Source organism: Bos grunniens, chromosome 7, assembly GCF_055505025.1.
Source record: "Bos grunniens cultivar Pamir isolate PY7600 chromosome 7, Bosgru_T2T1.0, whole genome shotgun sequence".
Lineage (NCBI taxonomy): Eukaryota > Metazoa > Chordata > Mammalia > Artiodactyla > Bovidae > Bos > Bos grunniens.
Window position 1 is genome coordinate 59575041 of NC_141171.1, and position 13030 is coordinate 59588070.

General features: G+C 38.1%; 1 protein-coding gene across 7 annotated transcripts in view; it reads right to left on the reverse strand.

Moving 5' to 3' along the window:
* Positions 1–1006: 1006 nt before the first annotated feature.
* The window catches only part of LOC147369635 (sperm-associated acrosin inhibitor-like), a 159160-nt gene continuing 147136 nt past the window's right edge, over positions 1007–13030 (reverse strand). Inside the window, exons 1-5 of one of the 7 annotated variants that reach the window (XM_086412323.1) lie at positions 4768–5051; positions 4279–4355; positions 3305–3351; positions 2210–2325; positions 1007–1285 (exon numbers count right to left, since the gene is read on the reverse strand). In XM_086412323.1, the coding sequence (XP_086268449.1) occupies positions 1243–1285; positions 2210–2325; positions 3305–3351; positions 4279–4345 (273 nt within the window). In that variant the 5' untranslated portion in view covers positions 4346–4355; positions 4768–5051 and the 3' untranslated portion in view covers positions 1007–1242. Of the gene's footprint in view, positions 1286–1427; positions 1662–2209; positions 2326–3268; positions 3352–4278; positions 4356–4703; positions 5052–13030 lie in introns of those variants that run through there. The other 6 variants (XM_086412322.1, XM_086412320.1, XM_086412319.1 and 3 more) reach the window with 6 other exon arrangements.

Consider the following 13030-nt stretch of genomic DNA (forward strand, 5'->3'; position numbering starts at 1 on the left):
AGTAGTCAGTCTACAATTCTGTCTGGACCAAGCTTTAAATGAAAACTGACCACTCAAATAAAGCCATTTCTTGCTGGTTGGGAGATAAATAGAGAAGCATCAGACATGGAGCACAAATGAATATTCTAAATCAATAAAGGCAAATTTGGCTGGTCTGCTACTGAACCACTTGGCTAGCATTTATGATCAGAAGATTGACGTGTAATATTTGTTAGAATTCAAGTTCCCATATTCCTCTTCTTGAGGTTTTGACCTTTTAGAATAAAGAGAAGCCCAACTGTTTGCACTTTTAGTAAACTTCCAAGTGATGGATTATTCACCTTTGAGATTATTTCTTTAATTATAGTTACCAAAAGTATTCAGGTGTTTTAACACACTAATCAAAAGCAGAGACATTACTTTGCCAACAAAGGTCCGTCTAGTCCAGGCTATGGTTTTTCCTGTGGTCATGTATGGATGTGAGAGTTGGACTGTGAAGAAGGCTGAGCGCCGAAGAATTGATGCTTTTGAACTGTGGTGTTGGAGAAGACTCTTGAGAGTCCCTTGGACTGCAAGGAGATCCAACCAGTCCATTCTGAAGGAGATCAGCCCTGGGATTTCTTTGGAAGGAATGATGCTGAAGCTGAAACTCCAGTACTTTGGCCACCTCATGCAAAGAGTTGATTCATTGGAAAAGACTCTAATGCTGGGAGGGATTGGGGGCAGGAGGAGAAAGGGACGACAGAGGATGAGATGGCTGGATGGCATCACTGACTCGATGGACGTGAGTCTGGGTGAACTCCGGGAGTTGGTGATGGACAGGGAGGCCTGGCGTGCTGTGATTCAGGGGGTCGCAAAGAGTCAGACACGACTGAGCGACTGAACTGACTGACTGACTGAACCCACTAATCAACCAAAAACAGAAAGGGTATTTTAATAAAGATAATATTACTTAACATTTTTTTGACTGAAATATTTATGGTTACAAACCATATTAGGTTTTCTATTATCGAACACACAATTAAGGTAGGTTTTCAATTGTCAATGTTTAATTGAAGAAAGAAAAAAGGAATCTTTTTCATTGGTGGGTTCTTAGAGTTGGAAAAATTCTCCAACAATCTACATTCTGTCTTGTGTATTACTGAAGGCTTAGTCTGGTCATCTAGGAATTTAAAGCCCTGTTTTAGAAGACTAATTGGTTGTAGAATCCATAGAAAAACAGGATTACAATAAAAGCCATAGGAATTTGTGGCTGAGGCAGAGTCAGCAACGACCCCAATGACTAAAATCAAATCTTCCATCTTCTCTGTAAAGAAAGAAAGAGAAAGAAAAATTATTTTAAAAAGTATTTAAAATTGCCTGACTATTGCACTAAGTGCTTCTCCATGAGGAGACTGACTGTGACAGAGCTAGGAGGGCTGTGCTCCGTAAGCAGCAGGGCCCCTTCCAGGCCCCTACTCTGCACAGGTCCTCCTGACCCTCTGGGGCTACTTGACTCTTCCTACATGTTCTCTCCTGACTCAGCCTTGGAACCCACCCAGACCTCAGGAAGAGGATTAGAGATTGTATTCCTGGTTCTCTAAAAGTAGAAGCCCATCTGGGGATTCAGTGAGTAGAAATACCAGTGAGAGAAACTGAGGCAGGAAGTAGGATGGCTGGCTGAACCTTTAGACTGGGAACACCTGCAAAGGGAAGGAGGCAGGAAGGGAGGTTAGGCTGAAGTGTCCTAGATTGCCCTGTTCTCTGAGGAAAGTTTGGAGTCTTGTCATGGAGTTCAGGGGACAAAGTGAACCATCAGAGGAGTTCCTTTCTGACATAAATTGTAATGGATTTAAATTTCTAAAGGCAGTAGAGTTTCTTGCTCAGTTATACTCCCTGTAGCTTGGAGCTACATCATAGAGGTTATTATTCAACCTCTGGAGTTAAGAATTACACTATACTGGCCATCAGACTGCCAGTATTAAGTCAAGCAATTAAATCAAGTAAATGTAGTTGGTTTATACATGTAGGAAACATCCAGCAGGAATATACTTCAAGGTCAAATAAAAACTATTTTTATGAATGAGACTTCAGGCAAAGATACCAGTGTGTTTCTGTGGCTTTTACAGGAAAGAACAGTTATTTTCCATGTTTACTGTGCCTTGGCTATCAGAAACATGGATGTTCCTATTATTTTCTGATTTTGTCTTCATTGTTTTTGAAGAGGCAATAGTGAGTTTTTTGTTCTTACATTTTTTCACTGCAGAAAACGCATTTATTGGAGTACGTTTTGCCATTTGTTGCACAGACTGGATCCATTTCTCTGCTACAAAAATGTAATTGACGAATATATATACTACACTCTGGCTGTTAAACATAAACAGACAACATAATATTTTTCAGGTAACGAATTTCTTGAATAAAATGTTCTTTGTTCTTAATACATCATGGTATATATCAAAATGAAATATAGTCTATATTGAAGTTTAAAAATAGACACAAGTTACTCACATATAAAAAATGCTGTACAGTAGAAACCAACACAACACTGGAATGCAACTATCCCAACTATAAAAAAGTGAATTTGTTATAATTCTCCTGTTTTTCTCAATAGTTTCACTATTAGATAATCTGATACTCCCAGATTACTACTGTATATGTATTCTTTCATATATATTAGTGTTTATAAATGTGTACTTAACCATATACATATATATATATATAATTTGGTTAGTAATGGCAGTGTTGGTAATTTACATAAATAAATAGAAGTGTGTGTATACTGACATAACCTGCTTTTTTTTTTTTAATATATAATACCTAAATTCTTATTGGAACATAGGAATGCTCATTCACTTACTTACTGCTATATGAGCTGACTTTTAGGCATGTTTAAATATATTCATCTGTTTAGTTGCTCAGAAATGTAGTTGATTTTCTTCACCTCTGTATAATATTTCACTCTGAGGTTTTATGAAAATTATTATTTTATATTCCTCCTATAAGTGGAAATTTTTTTTTAGCTACTTTAATTTTAGCCTTTCTCTTTTCTAGGGTAAACAACTCTACTTTAAACACCACTTAACTGCTTTCAGATGATGGTATATAACAAAGTTTATGCCCAATAATAAAATTTTGAGTAAGGGATATTTTTACCTTGTCTGAAATGACAGATGGTTTGACTGGCTGGCAAGATTCTATTTCTTGAACTTAGTGTAATAAGGACACTTTATCTTACTTTCTGAAGAATTATTATGTGGTATTTTTTTTTTGTAAAATTACCTTTTAAACTAAATAATGAAAAGTTTACCTTTTTCAATTCCCACATTAATCAATATAAACTTACAGCTTCACGCATTTCACGCATTTTTCTTGAAGATGCAAAAGAAGTTTCTGCAATCAACATACAAAAGGAAGATTAAAAACAAGATGACGAAGAGGGAAAAACAGTCTTTGATAGGATATACCCACAGCTACACACATCACCTACACAAACACAGCAAGAAATGAGGTGAGGCTACTGTGGCAGTATCAGAATAATAATTTCACAAAATAACTCCGAACCTGGAAACAGAATTCTAAATTCACCTCTCTGTGAAAAAATAACTTTAAGTATGGTTTAATAATCACCAAAACTTCCTATGGAGATACCTTTTTTCCTCATTTTTATAAATAAGATATTCTAGTCAGAGAAAAAACACCTTGCTTAGTGCAACTTAATATGCTTGTATGAAGTCACTTAATATGAATAAGTTACTTACTACTTAATTTCTTCAAACTCAGCTCGAGTATCATGAATCACTTTAATACCTCACAGCTACTCTACTCTGAAATTCATGGGTCACCTTGTGCTTTATGAAAGATAATTGGTCAGCATATGGATCAATCAGTTCTCTCCTAACACAAATTTTGACTTTAGTACACTCAGAGCTGGCAAGCAATGAGTAGGATTGTTGAGGAATACCAGATCTAGAGGACAGTATTACTTCCCACACTCTGCATTTAGCAACCATGAAATCCAACCTCCAAAAATGGGGAAAATAAGATAAATATTTTTAGTCCTAAATGAACAAACCTCTAAATTCTACTATTCATTCTAACCACCCTTTCTGTCTCTACCTTTCTAAGGAGGAAAATGAGAAACCAATCAACTGACGCAATTTGTGAAAAGATATTTGTAACATATCCCGTTTCATTTTGCCAGTTTAAGTATTACACACCCAGGACATCAAGCGCCTCCCTTCCTAAATGATGGTAGTTGTTTCCTGCATTTTCTATGATGTGTGAACGGCTTCATCTAGGATTGAAAAATTTACTCACCACAATAAAGAGGAAATGCCAAGCCAATGATTAAAATAGCTTTGATCCATGATGAGAAGAAAGACATTTTATCAAGTCTGTAGAAGAAATGCATAGGAATGCTCATAACACACCGGCACAGGAACAAATTGCCCATTTCCAAATGAAAGTTTCTTACTTCTAAAGGAACTGACCCACTCTCCTAGATTTGTATTTATGGTGGGAATCTTGCGGCAATCCACAGGACATACAGGTGAACAGAAGGCCTCGCAGAGGCTTGAGAGAAACACTAGGACAGGTCCTCTTTGCCCACTTTAAGAAAGAGAAGTTCACTCTCCAAACCCTTGGCTCAGCCCACAAGGAGCCTGGCTGCATTTAAAGAAATATGCACTTTGGACGTTTAGTTTTTCCTCAGAAAATAAATAGTTGTTTCAGAAAGGACTGACCTGGAGCAGTCTTCTCCAGCGTGACACGCCAGGGCTGCCTCCAGAGCATCCCCACCTCACCTACCTGACACAGAGAAGGTGGCAGAGTGTGAGGGCTGCAGCTCCAGGGACTGCGCCCGTAGGATCTCCTCTCAATTTCCCCCAGCTGAGGAGTCTCCTTTAATGGACTATAGGTGAGGAGCCTGGTGCAGGGACACAGATGACCCTGAGCAGACAAGACCCTGAGGTTTTTTGTGTTCTTCCTCGTAAAGATCTCACACAGATCATCTCTCAGCAGGAGTTTGGGGCAATTTTAATCGGATGAACATGTATGAGGAAGGGAGAAGGTGACAACAATGCTTTGAAACCCTAAGGTATAGAAGAGATGGAGAGCTTTCCAAGCTCCTGAGTTGAAAACAAAGGCTCATCAAACCACAAAGAGAAGAATGAGTTTCGGGAGCTATAATTAGATACATACCTACACCCTTAGTATTTTGAAGGACACTAGAAGCCCATTAGACCCAACTGGAGATTTGATTTTCATTATACTTTTTTTTTTTTGTAGTTAAATGGAAATTTTCATAAAGCCGTAAGCACTAACATAGAGAGGTACTGTGTTCCTTTAATCAATTTTCCCCAATGAGAACATCTTGTAGGATTATAGTACAAATTCACGACCAGGAATGTTCAAAAAGCTCCCAGGTGACAGCCAGAGTAGCCAGCTTTGGGAAGTTGAGCTGGAGGACAGCATGTGAATACCAAGGAGAGCAAGAAGGCGTGGGAATACAATTGAGATCACAAGGGACAACACCCTAAACTATATGATGAATATAGTTTACAATCTTTAGTCAAGTAGGAAACCACACCGAGTTTGAAGTAGTAGGAAAAGATGTAGTATAAACTATGAAATCTGCTTCACAGCCTGAAAGTCCAGAATTCAAATGCCGTCTACCACTCAGCAACCTCGAGATAATACTCAGACTTTATAATTTACTATTTGCTAATTTTAAATGTGAGAATAATAATTTCTGTCTCAAAGATTTGTCATAAATATTAGTGATAAAATATTAAAACAGGATGAACTTGAAGTTGTGTTAGGCTTACATTTGTTACCCTACTCTAACCTGACTTTTTTCCACTGAAGAAAGCTAAGACTTAGAAAAGAACCTTTGAATACCACTATTCAAAACCCACTTAATGGGTTTTGAACAAAATCTTCTAAGTACAAAAATCTGCTAAGTACAAAATTTTTTCCTTTATTATAGTGAAGTTATGACAATGCTTCCACTAGATTTTTGAGATATTACAGAGATACCATCAGACACGTCTATGCAGATAATCCTGGCACATGACATTAGAGGAGAAATTAAACAAGTTTAGAGTTGAAGTGAATGTAAAGGCCTTGTACTGGCTTTTTTTCTCTATGTCCATTTGTTATTGGAGATTAAGAGCTGGAGACACTGCCTGTGAAACAGAACAGGTCACAAGTTTTCTAAATTATCCACTAAAGGAGTGTTAGATATATGGGTTATTTGATGCATATCTTTTCTGAAAATGCTTACATACATAAGTATATTTATATGCATAAAGGTACAGGTGGCACCCCACTCCAGTACTCTTGCCTGGAAAATCCCATGGATGGAGGAGCCTGGTGGGCTGCAGTCCACGGGGTCGCGAAGAGTCGGACACGACTGAACGACTTCACTTTCACTTTTCACTTTCATGCACTGGAGAAGGAAATGGCAACCCACTCCAGTGTTCTTGCCTGGAGAATCCCAGGGACGGGAGAGCCTGGTGGGCTGCCGTCTATGGGGTCGCACAGAGTCGGACACAACTCAAGCGACTTAGCAGCAGCAGCAGCATACTAAAATCATACATAAATATATGCATGTGTATATATGGATATATTCATAAATGTATATATAGTTCTATATACATCTATATATTTACAAATATACTAACATATATATATATAATAAAACATATATGTAATAGCATTATCATTAGATACAGAGACATCTATATACACATAGTATATAAATATACACATATATACACACACATATATATAAACATAAGTTATCTAAGTGAGCCCTAAATATCATCACAAGTATTCTTAAAAAAGGGAGACTGAAGGAAATTTGATGCAGACTCACTAATAAGGTCAAAATGAAGATGGAACTAAGAGAAATTTGAAGATGCTGGCCTTAAATATGATTGATGATAGATAAGAATAGAGACAAAAATAAAATCAAGATACTTCCTTGTAATTAGTTTTTAATTTGAAAATCAACAGTATATCTTCACATAACCATATACAAATACAAATTCCTTTTAAGTTATTCTTGTTAAATACTTTTGCCAGCAATCTTGTAAGTTGTGCAGGTCACCACATGTTCATTCACCTAATTCTACATTTTAGTAGTTGCATTGTTGAGTCAAATAATCTGTGCAGATTAAATTTTAAAGATAAGACCAATTTTCTCTTCAAAACTCTTACATCATCTTTCTATGGAAAAGACAGACTACAAGCATGCCTGTTTCTCTGTACCTCATTAAATGAATGCCATCTGAAGTATTTATGTTTTCACATACACATTTAAACATATATACAAGTAGAAAATGTTCATATTTGGAAGATTTTGTTTAGGAACAAAATTTCTCCATTTGGGAATAAATTAAATCTGTTTACTAATTAAGTTAATGAAGTAATAATTTCCACTTTTTTATTTTTAAGAATTTTCATCTACAAACATGGTTTAACTTCCTATTTATTTAAGTCCAGAGTATGTGAAGAAATTAATTATTCCTCTCTAATTAACACAATTCATATCTATGATCTGCAAAATGAGAAATTTGGAGATCTTTGGTGAAATCATGTTATATATAACACACAGAAATGTATCAGCTTATGTGAAATGGTGATGCGTGAACTTTGGATACCTGTCTGTTTTGTATATTTAGAGTTAACTCTAGCTGGAGAATGCTGAAATATGTGCTTCTTCTCTAATATACCAAGGTTTATGGTGCTTAAGAGATCCTGTTAGATGTTCACTGATACAAGATAGTTTAGTCTGTCTACATGGTCATAAGATCCCCCCATTCCTGCTAGAAGAAATATATATATGCATATATTCCAGGTTTATTGAATATGACAAAATAGACTACTTTGGAGATATGGCAGAATTTGGTTCCAGACTATTGCATGAAGTAAATATTGCAATGAAGTAAGTAACACAAATTTACTGGCTTCCCAATGCATGTAAAAGTTATGTTTACAGAGCCTGGCAGGCAACAGTTAAAGAGTTGGACACAACTGAAGGGATTTAGCACACACATATACATGTAACCTATAAAGTATACGGTAGCATTACGTCTTAAAAACAATGTACATACCTTAATTTAAAAATACTTTACTCAGCCATTAAAAAGAATACATTTGAATCAGTTCTAATGAGGTGGATGAAACTGGAGCCTATTATACAGAGTGAAGTAAGCCAGAAGGACAAACACCAATACAGTATACTAACGCATATATATGGAATTTAGAAAGATGGTAACGATAACCCTGTATACGAGACAGCAAAAGAGACACTGATGTATAGAACAGGCTTATGGACTCTGTGGGAGAGGGAGAGGGTGGGAAGATTTGGGAGAATGGCATTGAAACATGTGAAATGTCATGTATGAAACGAGATGCCAGTCCAGGTTCAATGCACGATGCTGGATGCTTGGGGCTGGTGCACTGGGACGACCCAGAGGGATGGTATGGGGAGGGAGGAGGGAGGAGGGTTCAGGATGGGGAACACATGTATAATTTTTTTAAATTAAAATTGAAAAAAAAAAAAAGAAAAAAAGAAAATAAAAAATGTTTCCACCTGTTGAAAAAAAAAATAAAAATACTTTATTGCTAAAAAATGCTAACCATCAACTGACAAAACAGGGCTGCAACAAACCTTCAATTATCAAAAAAACACAGTATCTGCAAAGTACAATAAAGTAAAGCTTGGCAAAGCACTAATGAACATAGATGAAACAGTCCCCAGCAAATATTAGTGTACATAATTCAGCAGTATGTTAAAAGGATCATACAACATGATCAAGTGAGATTCATCCCAGGGATACAAGGATGATGCAATTTCTACAAATCAATCAATGTGATACACTAGGGCCTCTCTGGTAGCTTAGTTGGCAAAGAATCCGCCTACAATGCAGGAGACCCCAGTTTGATTCCTGGTCTGGGAAGAGCCACTGGAGAAGGGATACGCTACCCACTCCAGTATTCTTTGGCTTCCCTGATGGCTCAGCTGGTAAAGAATCTGTCTGCAATGTGGGAGACCTGGGTTTGATCCCTGGGTTGGGAAGATCCCCTGGAGAAGGGAAAGGTTACCCACTCCAGTATTCTGGCCTGGAGAATTCCATGAACTATATATTCAATTTCCACAAATCAATCAGTATGATACACTACAGTAAGAAATCAAGGAACAAAAGTGATAAATGATTTTATCAATAAATGAAGAAAAAGCTTTTGGCAACATTCAACATTCATTTATGATTAAAAAAAAAACTCTCAAAAGTGACTATACAGGGAACACAATCAACATAATAAAATCAATGTATGACAGTTCAGTTCAGTTCAGCCGCTCAGTTGTATCCCACTCTTTGCGACACCATGAATAGCAGCACGCCAGGCCTCCCTGTCCATCACCAACCCATGTCCATCGAGTTGGTGATGCCATCCAACCATCTCATCCTCTGTTGTCCCCTTCTCCTCCTGCCCTCAATCTTTCCCAACATCAGGGTCTTTTCCAATGAGTCAGCTCTTCGCATCAGGTGGCCAAAGTACTGGAGTTTCAGCTTTAGCATCATTCCTTCCAAAGAAATCCCAGGGCTGATCTCCTTCAGAATGGACTGGTTGGATCTCCTTGCAGTCCAAGAGACTCTCAAGAGTCTTCTCCAACACCACAGTTCAAAAGCATTAATTCTTCAGCACTCAGCTTTCTTTAGAGTCCAACTCTCACATACATACATGACTACTGGAAAAACCATAGCCTTGACTAGACGGACCTTTGTTGAAAAAGTAATGTCTCTGCTTTTTAATATTCTATCTAGGTTGGTCATAACTTTCCTTCCAAGGGGTAAGTGTCTTTTAATTTCATGGCTGCAATCATCATCTGCAGTGATTTTGGAGCCCAGAAAAATAAAGTCTGACACTGTTTCCACTGTTTCCCCATCTATTTCCCATGAAGTGATGGGACCGGATGCCATGATCTTCGTTTTCTGAATGTTGAGCTTTAAGCCAACTTTTTCACTCTCCTCTTTCACTTTCATCAAGAGGCTCTTTAGTTCTTCTTCACTTTCTGCTATAAGGGTGGTGTCATATGCATATCTGAGGTTATTGATATTTCTCCTGGCAATCTTGATTCCAGCTAATGCTTCCTCCAGCCCAGCGTTTCTCATGATGTACTCTGCATATAAGTTAAATAAGCAGGCTGACAATATGCAACCTTGACATACTCCTTTTCCTATTTGGAACCAGTCTGTTGTTCCATGTCCAGTTCTAACTGTTGCTTCCTGACCTGCATACAGGTTTCTCAAGAGGGAGGTCAGGTGCTCTGGTATTCCCATATCTTTCAGATCCACATAGTCAAAGGCTTTGGTGTAGTCAATAAAGCAGAAATAGATGTTTTTCTGGAACTCTCTTGATTTTTTGATGATCCAGTGGATGTTGGCAATTTGATCTCTGGTTCCTCTGCCTTTTCTAAAACCAGCTTGAACATCTGGAAGTTCATGGTTCACGTATTGCTGAAGCCTGGCTTGGAGAATTTTGAGCATTACTTTACTATCATGTGAGATGAGTGCAATTGTGTGGTAGCTTGAGCATTCTTTGGCATTGCCTTCTTAGGGATTGGAATGAAAACTGACATTTTCCATTCCTGTGGCCACTGCTGAGTTTTCCAAATTTGCTGGCATATTGAGTGCAGCTCTTTCACAGCATCATCTTTTAGGATTTGAAGTAGCTCAACTGGAATTCCATCACCTCTACTAGCTTTGTTCGTAGTGATGCTTCCTAAGGCCCACTATGACAAGTCCACAGCTAATACTATACTCAATGATCAAAAGTAAAAAGCATTTTCTCTAAGATGAGGGAAAAGTCAAAGATACCCACTCTTGTTGTAACAGAGCAGGATGAACATAGCCCTTAGCAGGCAGCCATTGGTGTGCCTCATTATTCCATATGCTGTTACTAGGCAATGGATCTTGCCCAGCCATTGGTCACTGCCTCAGTGGGTCCTAACCACAAGCAACCAACTGTCAATGAGTGACCATTAGTTATCCTACTCAGCTGTGGTGGGCCCTACCCAGTAGTAACTGCCAATGAGGGACCATTAGGGAAGTGATTCAGCCAGGGGTGAGTGGTGTGGTAGTCAGGTGGAGAATGAGATAAGAGGCAGATTCAGGGCTTCTCCTAGAGGCCCACTAACTTACCCAGCCTTGATCCAGTGGATGAGCTGAGGACCCAAGGAACAGACTGGGGACTACATCCTGCAGGCTCCAGAGGCCTTAGTAAGGCCCTCTACTAGCCTTGGCCCAGGCCTTGAGGCAGTGGTGAGCCTCTCCTCCATCCCCATCTCTGCGACCTCACAGCAGTAGTCATCTGCCTGGGTCGCGTCTGTAAGACCTGGTCTCCCCGATTTGGACAGCCTGAGGAGACTGAGGGCCAGTTGGGTTGGGTCCCTGGCTCCCTCAGGGATCACAGCTGAGCAGGATGTAGGAACCTGGCTCTGAAGGAGCTGCCAACTGAGATCTGCCTCCTCTTAGCCAGGACTGGGACCTCTGAGGGAGAAAGTTGCGCCTTAGTACCTTGCCCTTTCTTGTCAGGACAGAGAATAACATTCATTTGATAGTTTTACAGGAATATCATTAACTGTCTATGACCTGACCTCAAGAACAAAGGATCTGACACCAAGAAGTTTGCAACAACTAACCACACCCCTCCCTCACCTTTTGCCTTTAAAGGGGCTTGCTGAAAGCTTTCAATCGTTTTGGGGTTCTTAGGGCATGAGCCACCCATCTCCATGTATGAATCTGTAGTAAACCTTTCTCTGTTGTAAATCTAATGTTTTAGTATTGATTGACCTCACTGTGTGTTGGGCACACAGACTTGTAATTCAGTAACACTGCCACTTTTATTCCACATATTATTGGAAGTCTAGCCCCAGCCATCAGAAAATAAATAATAGGAGTCAAAATTGGAAAGGAAGAAGTAAAAGTGTCACTAACTGTAGATGACAGGATATTACACATAGAATACTTCAAAGATGCCACCAAAAAAACTACTAGAGCTCATCAATGAATTCAGCAAATGGTGTAGGATACAAAATTAATATACAGAAATCAATAAATTTCTATATACTAGCAATGAACTATCAGAAAAGGAAATTAAGAAATGAATATCATTAAGAAACTAAAAAAACTTTTCATTAAAAGCAATAAAATACCCAAGAATAAAAAGACATGTACTCAGAAAATATAAGGCACTGGATGAAAAAAGTTGAACATTACAAAAACAGATGGAAAGATTTCCCATGACAGAAAGATTAACCATGCTCATGGATTGGAAGAATTAATGTTATATCAAAATACCAATGGCATTTTTTCACAGAACGAGAATAATCCTAGATTTTGTATGGAAACACAAAAGACCTCTAATAACAAAACAGTCTTGAGAAAAAGGAACAGGCTTGGAGGTATCACACGCTATGATTTCAAACTATACTACAAAGCCATCATGATTAAAATAGTATGGTTCTGACACAAAAACTGACATGTAGATTAGTGGAGCACAATAAATGCCCAGAAATGAACCTACACTTACATGGGCAAATTAATCTGCAATAAAAGAGGCAAGAATATACAATGCAGAAAAGACAGCTTTTTCAATAAATGTTAGGAAAGGTGGACACCTACACACATAAGGAACTGTTCTCATACACCAGGCACAAAAATAAATTCAAAATAGATTTTTTTACATGTAATAGACTTACATGTAAGGCCTGAAACCATAAACCTTTCAGAAGAAAACTAAAAGACAGTACACTCTGTGACATCAGTGTCAGCATTTTTTTTAAATATGTCTCTCAGGCAAGGAAAACACAATTAAAAAAAAACCCAAATGGGACTGTATCAAACTAAAAAGCTTTTGGAGAATGAAGGAAACTATTAACACATCTCAAAGGATGTGTACTGAATGTGGGAAAACACATGACAAGGGATTAAAGTCCAAAATACACAAAGAAATCATAGAACTCAATATGAACAAAAAAAAAGGGGCAGAGGATCTGAAG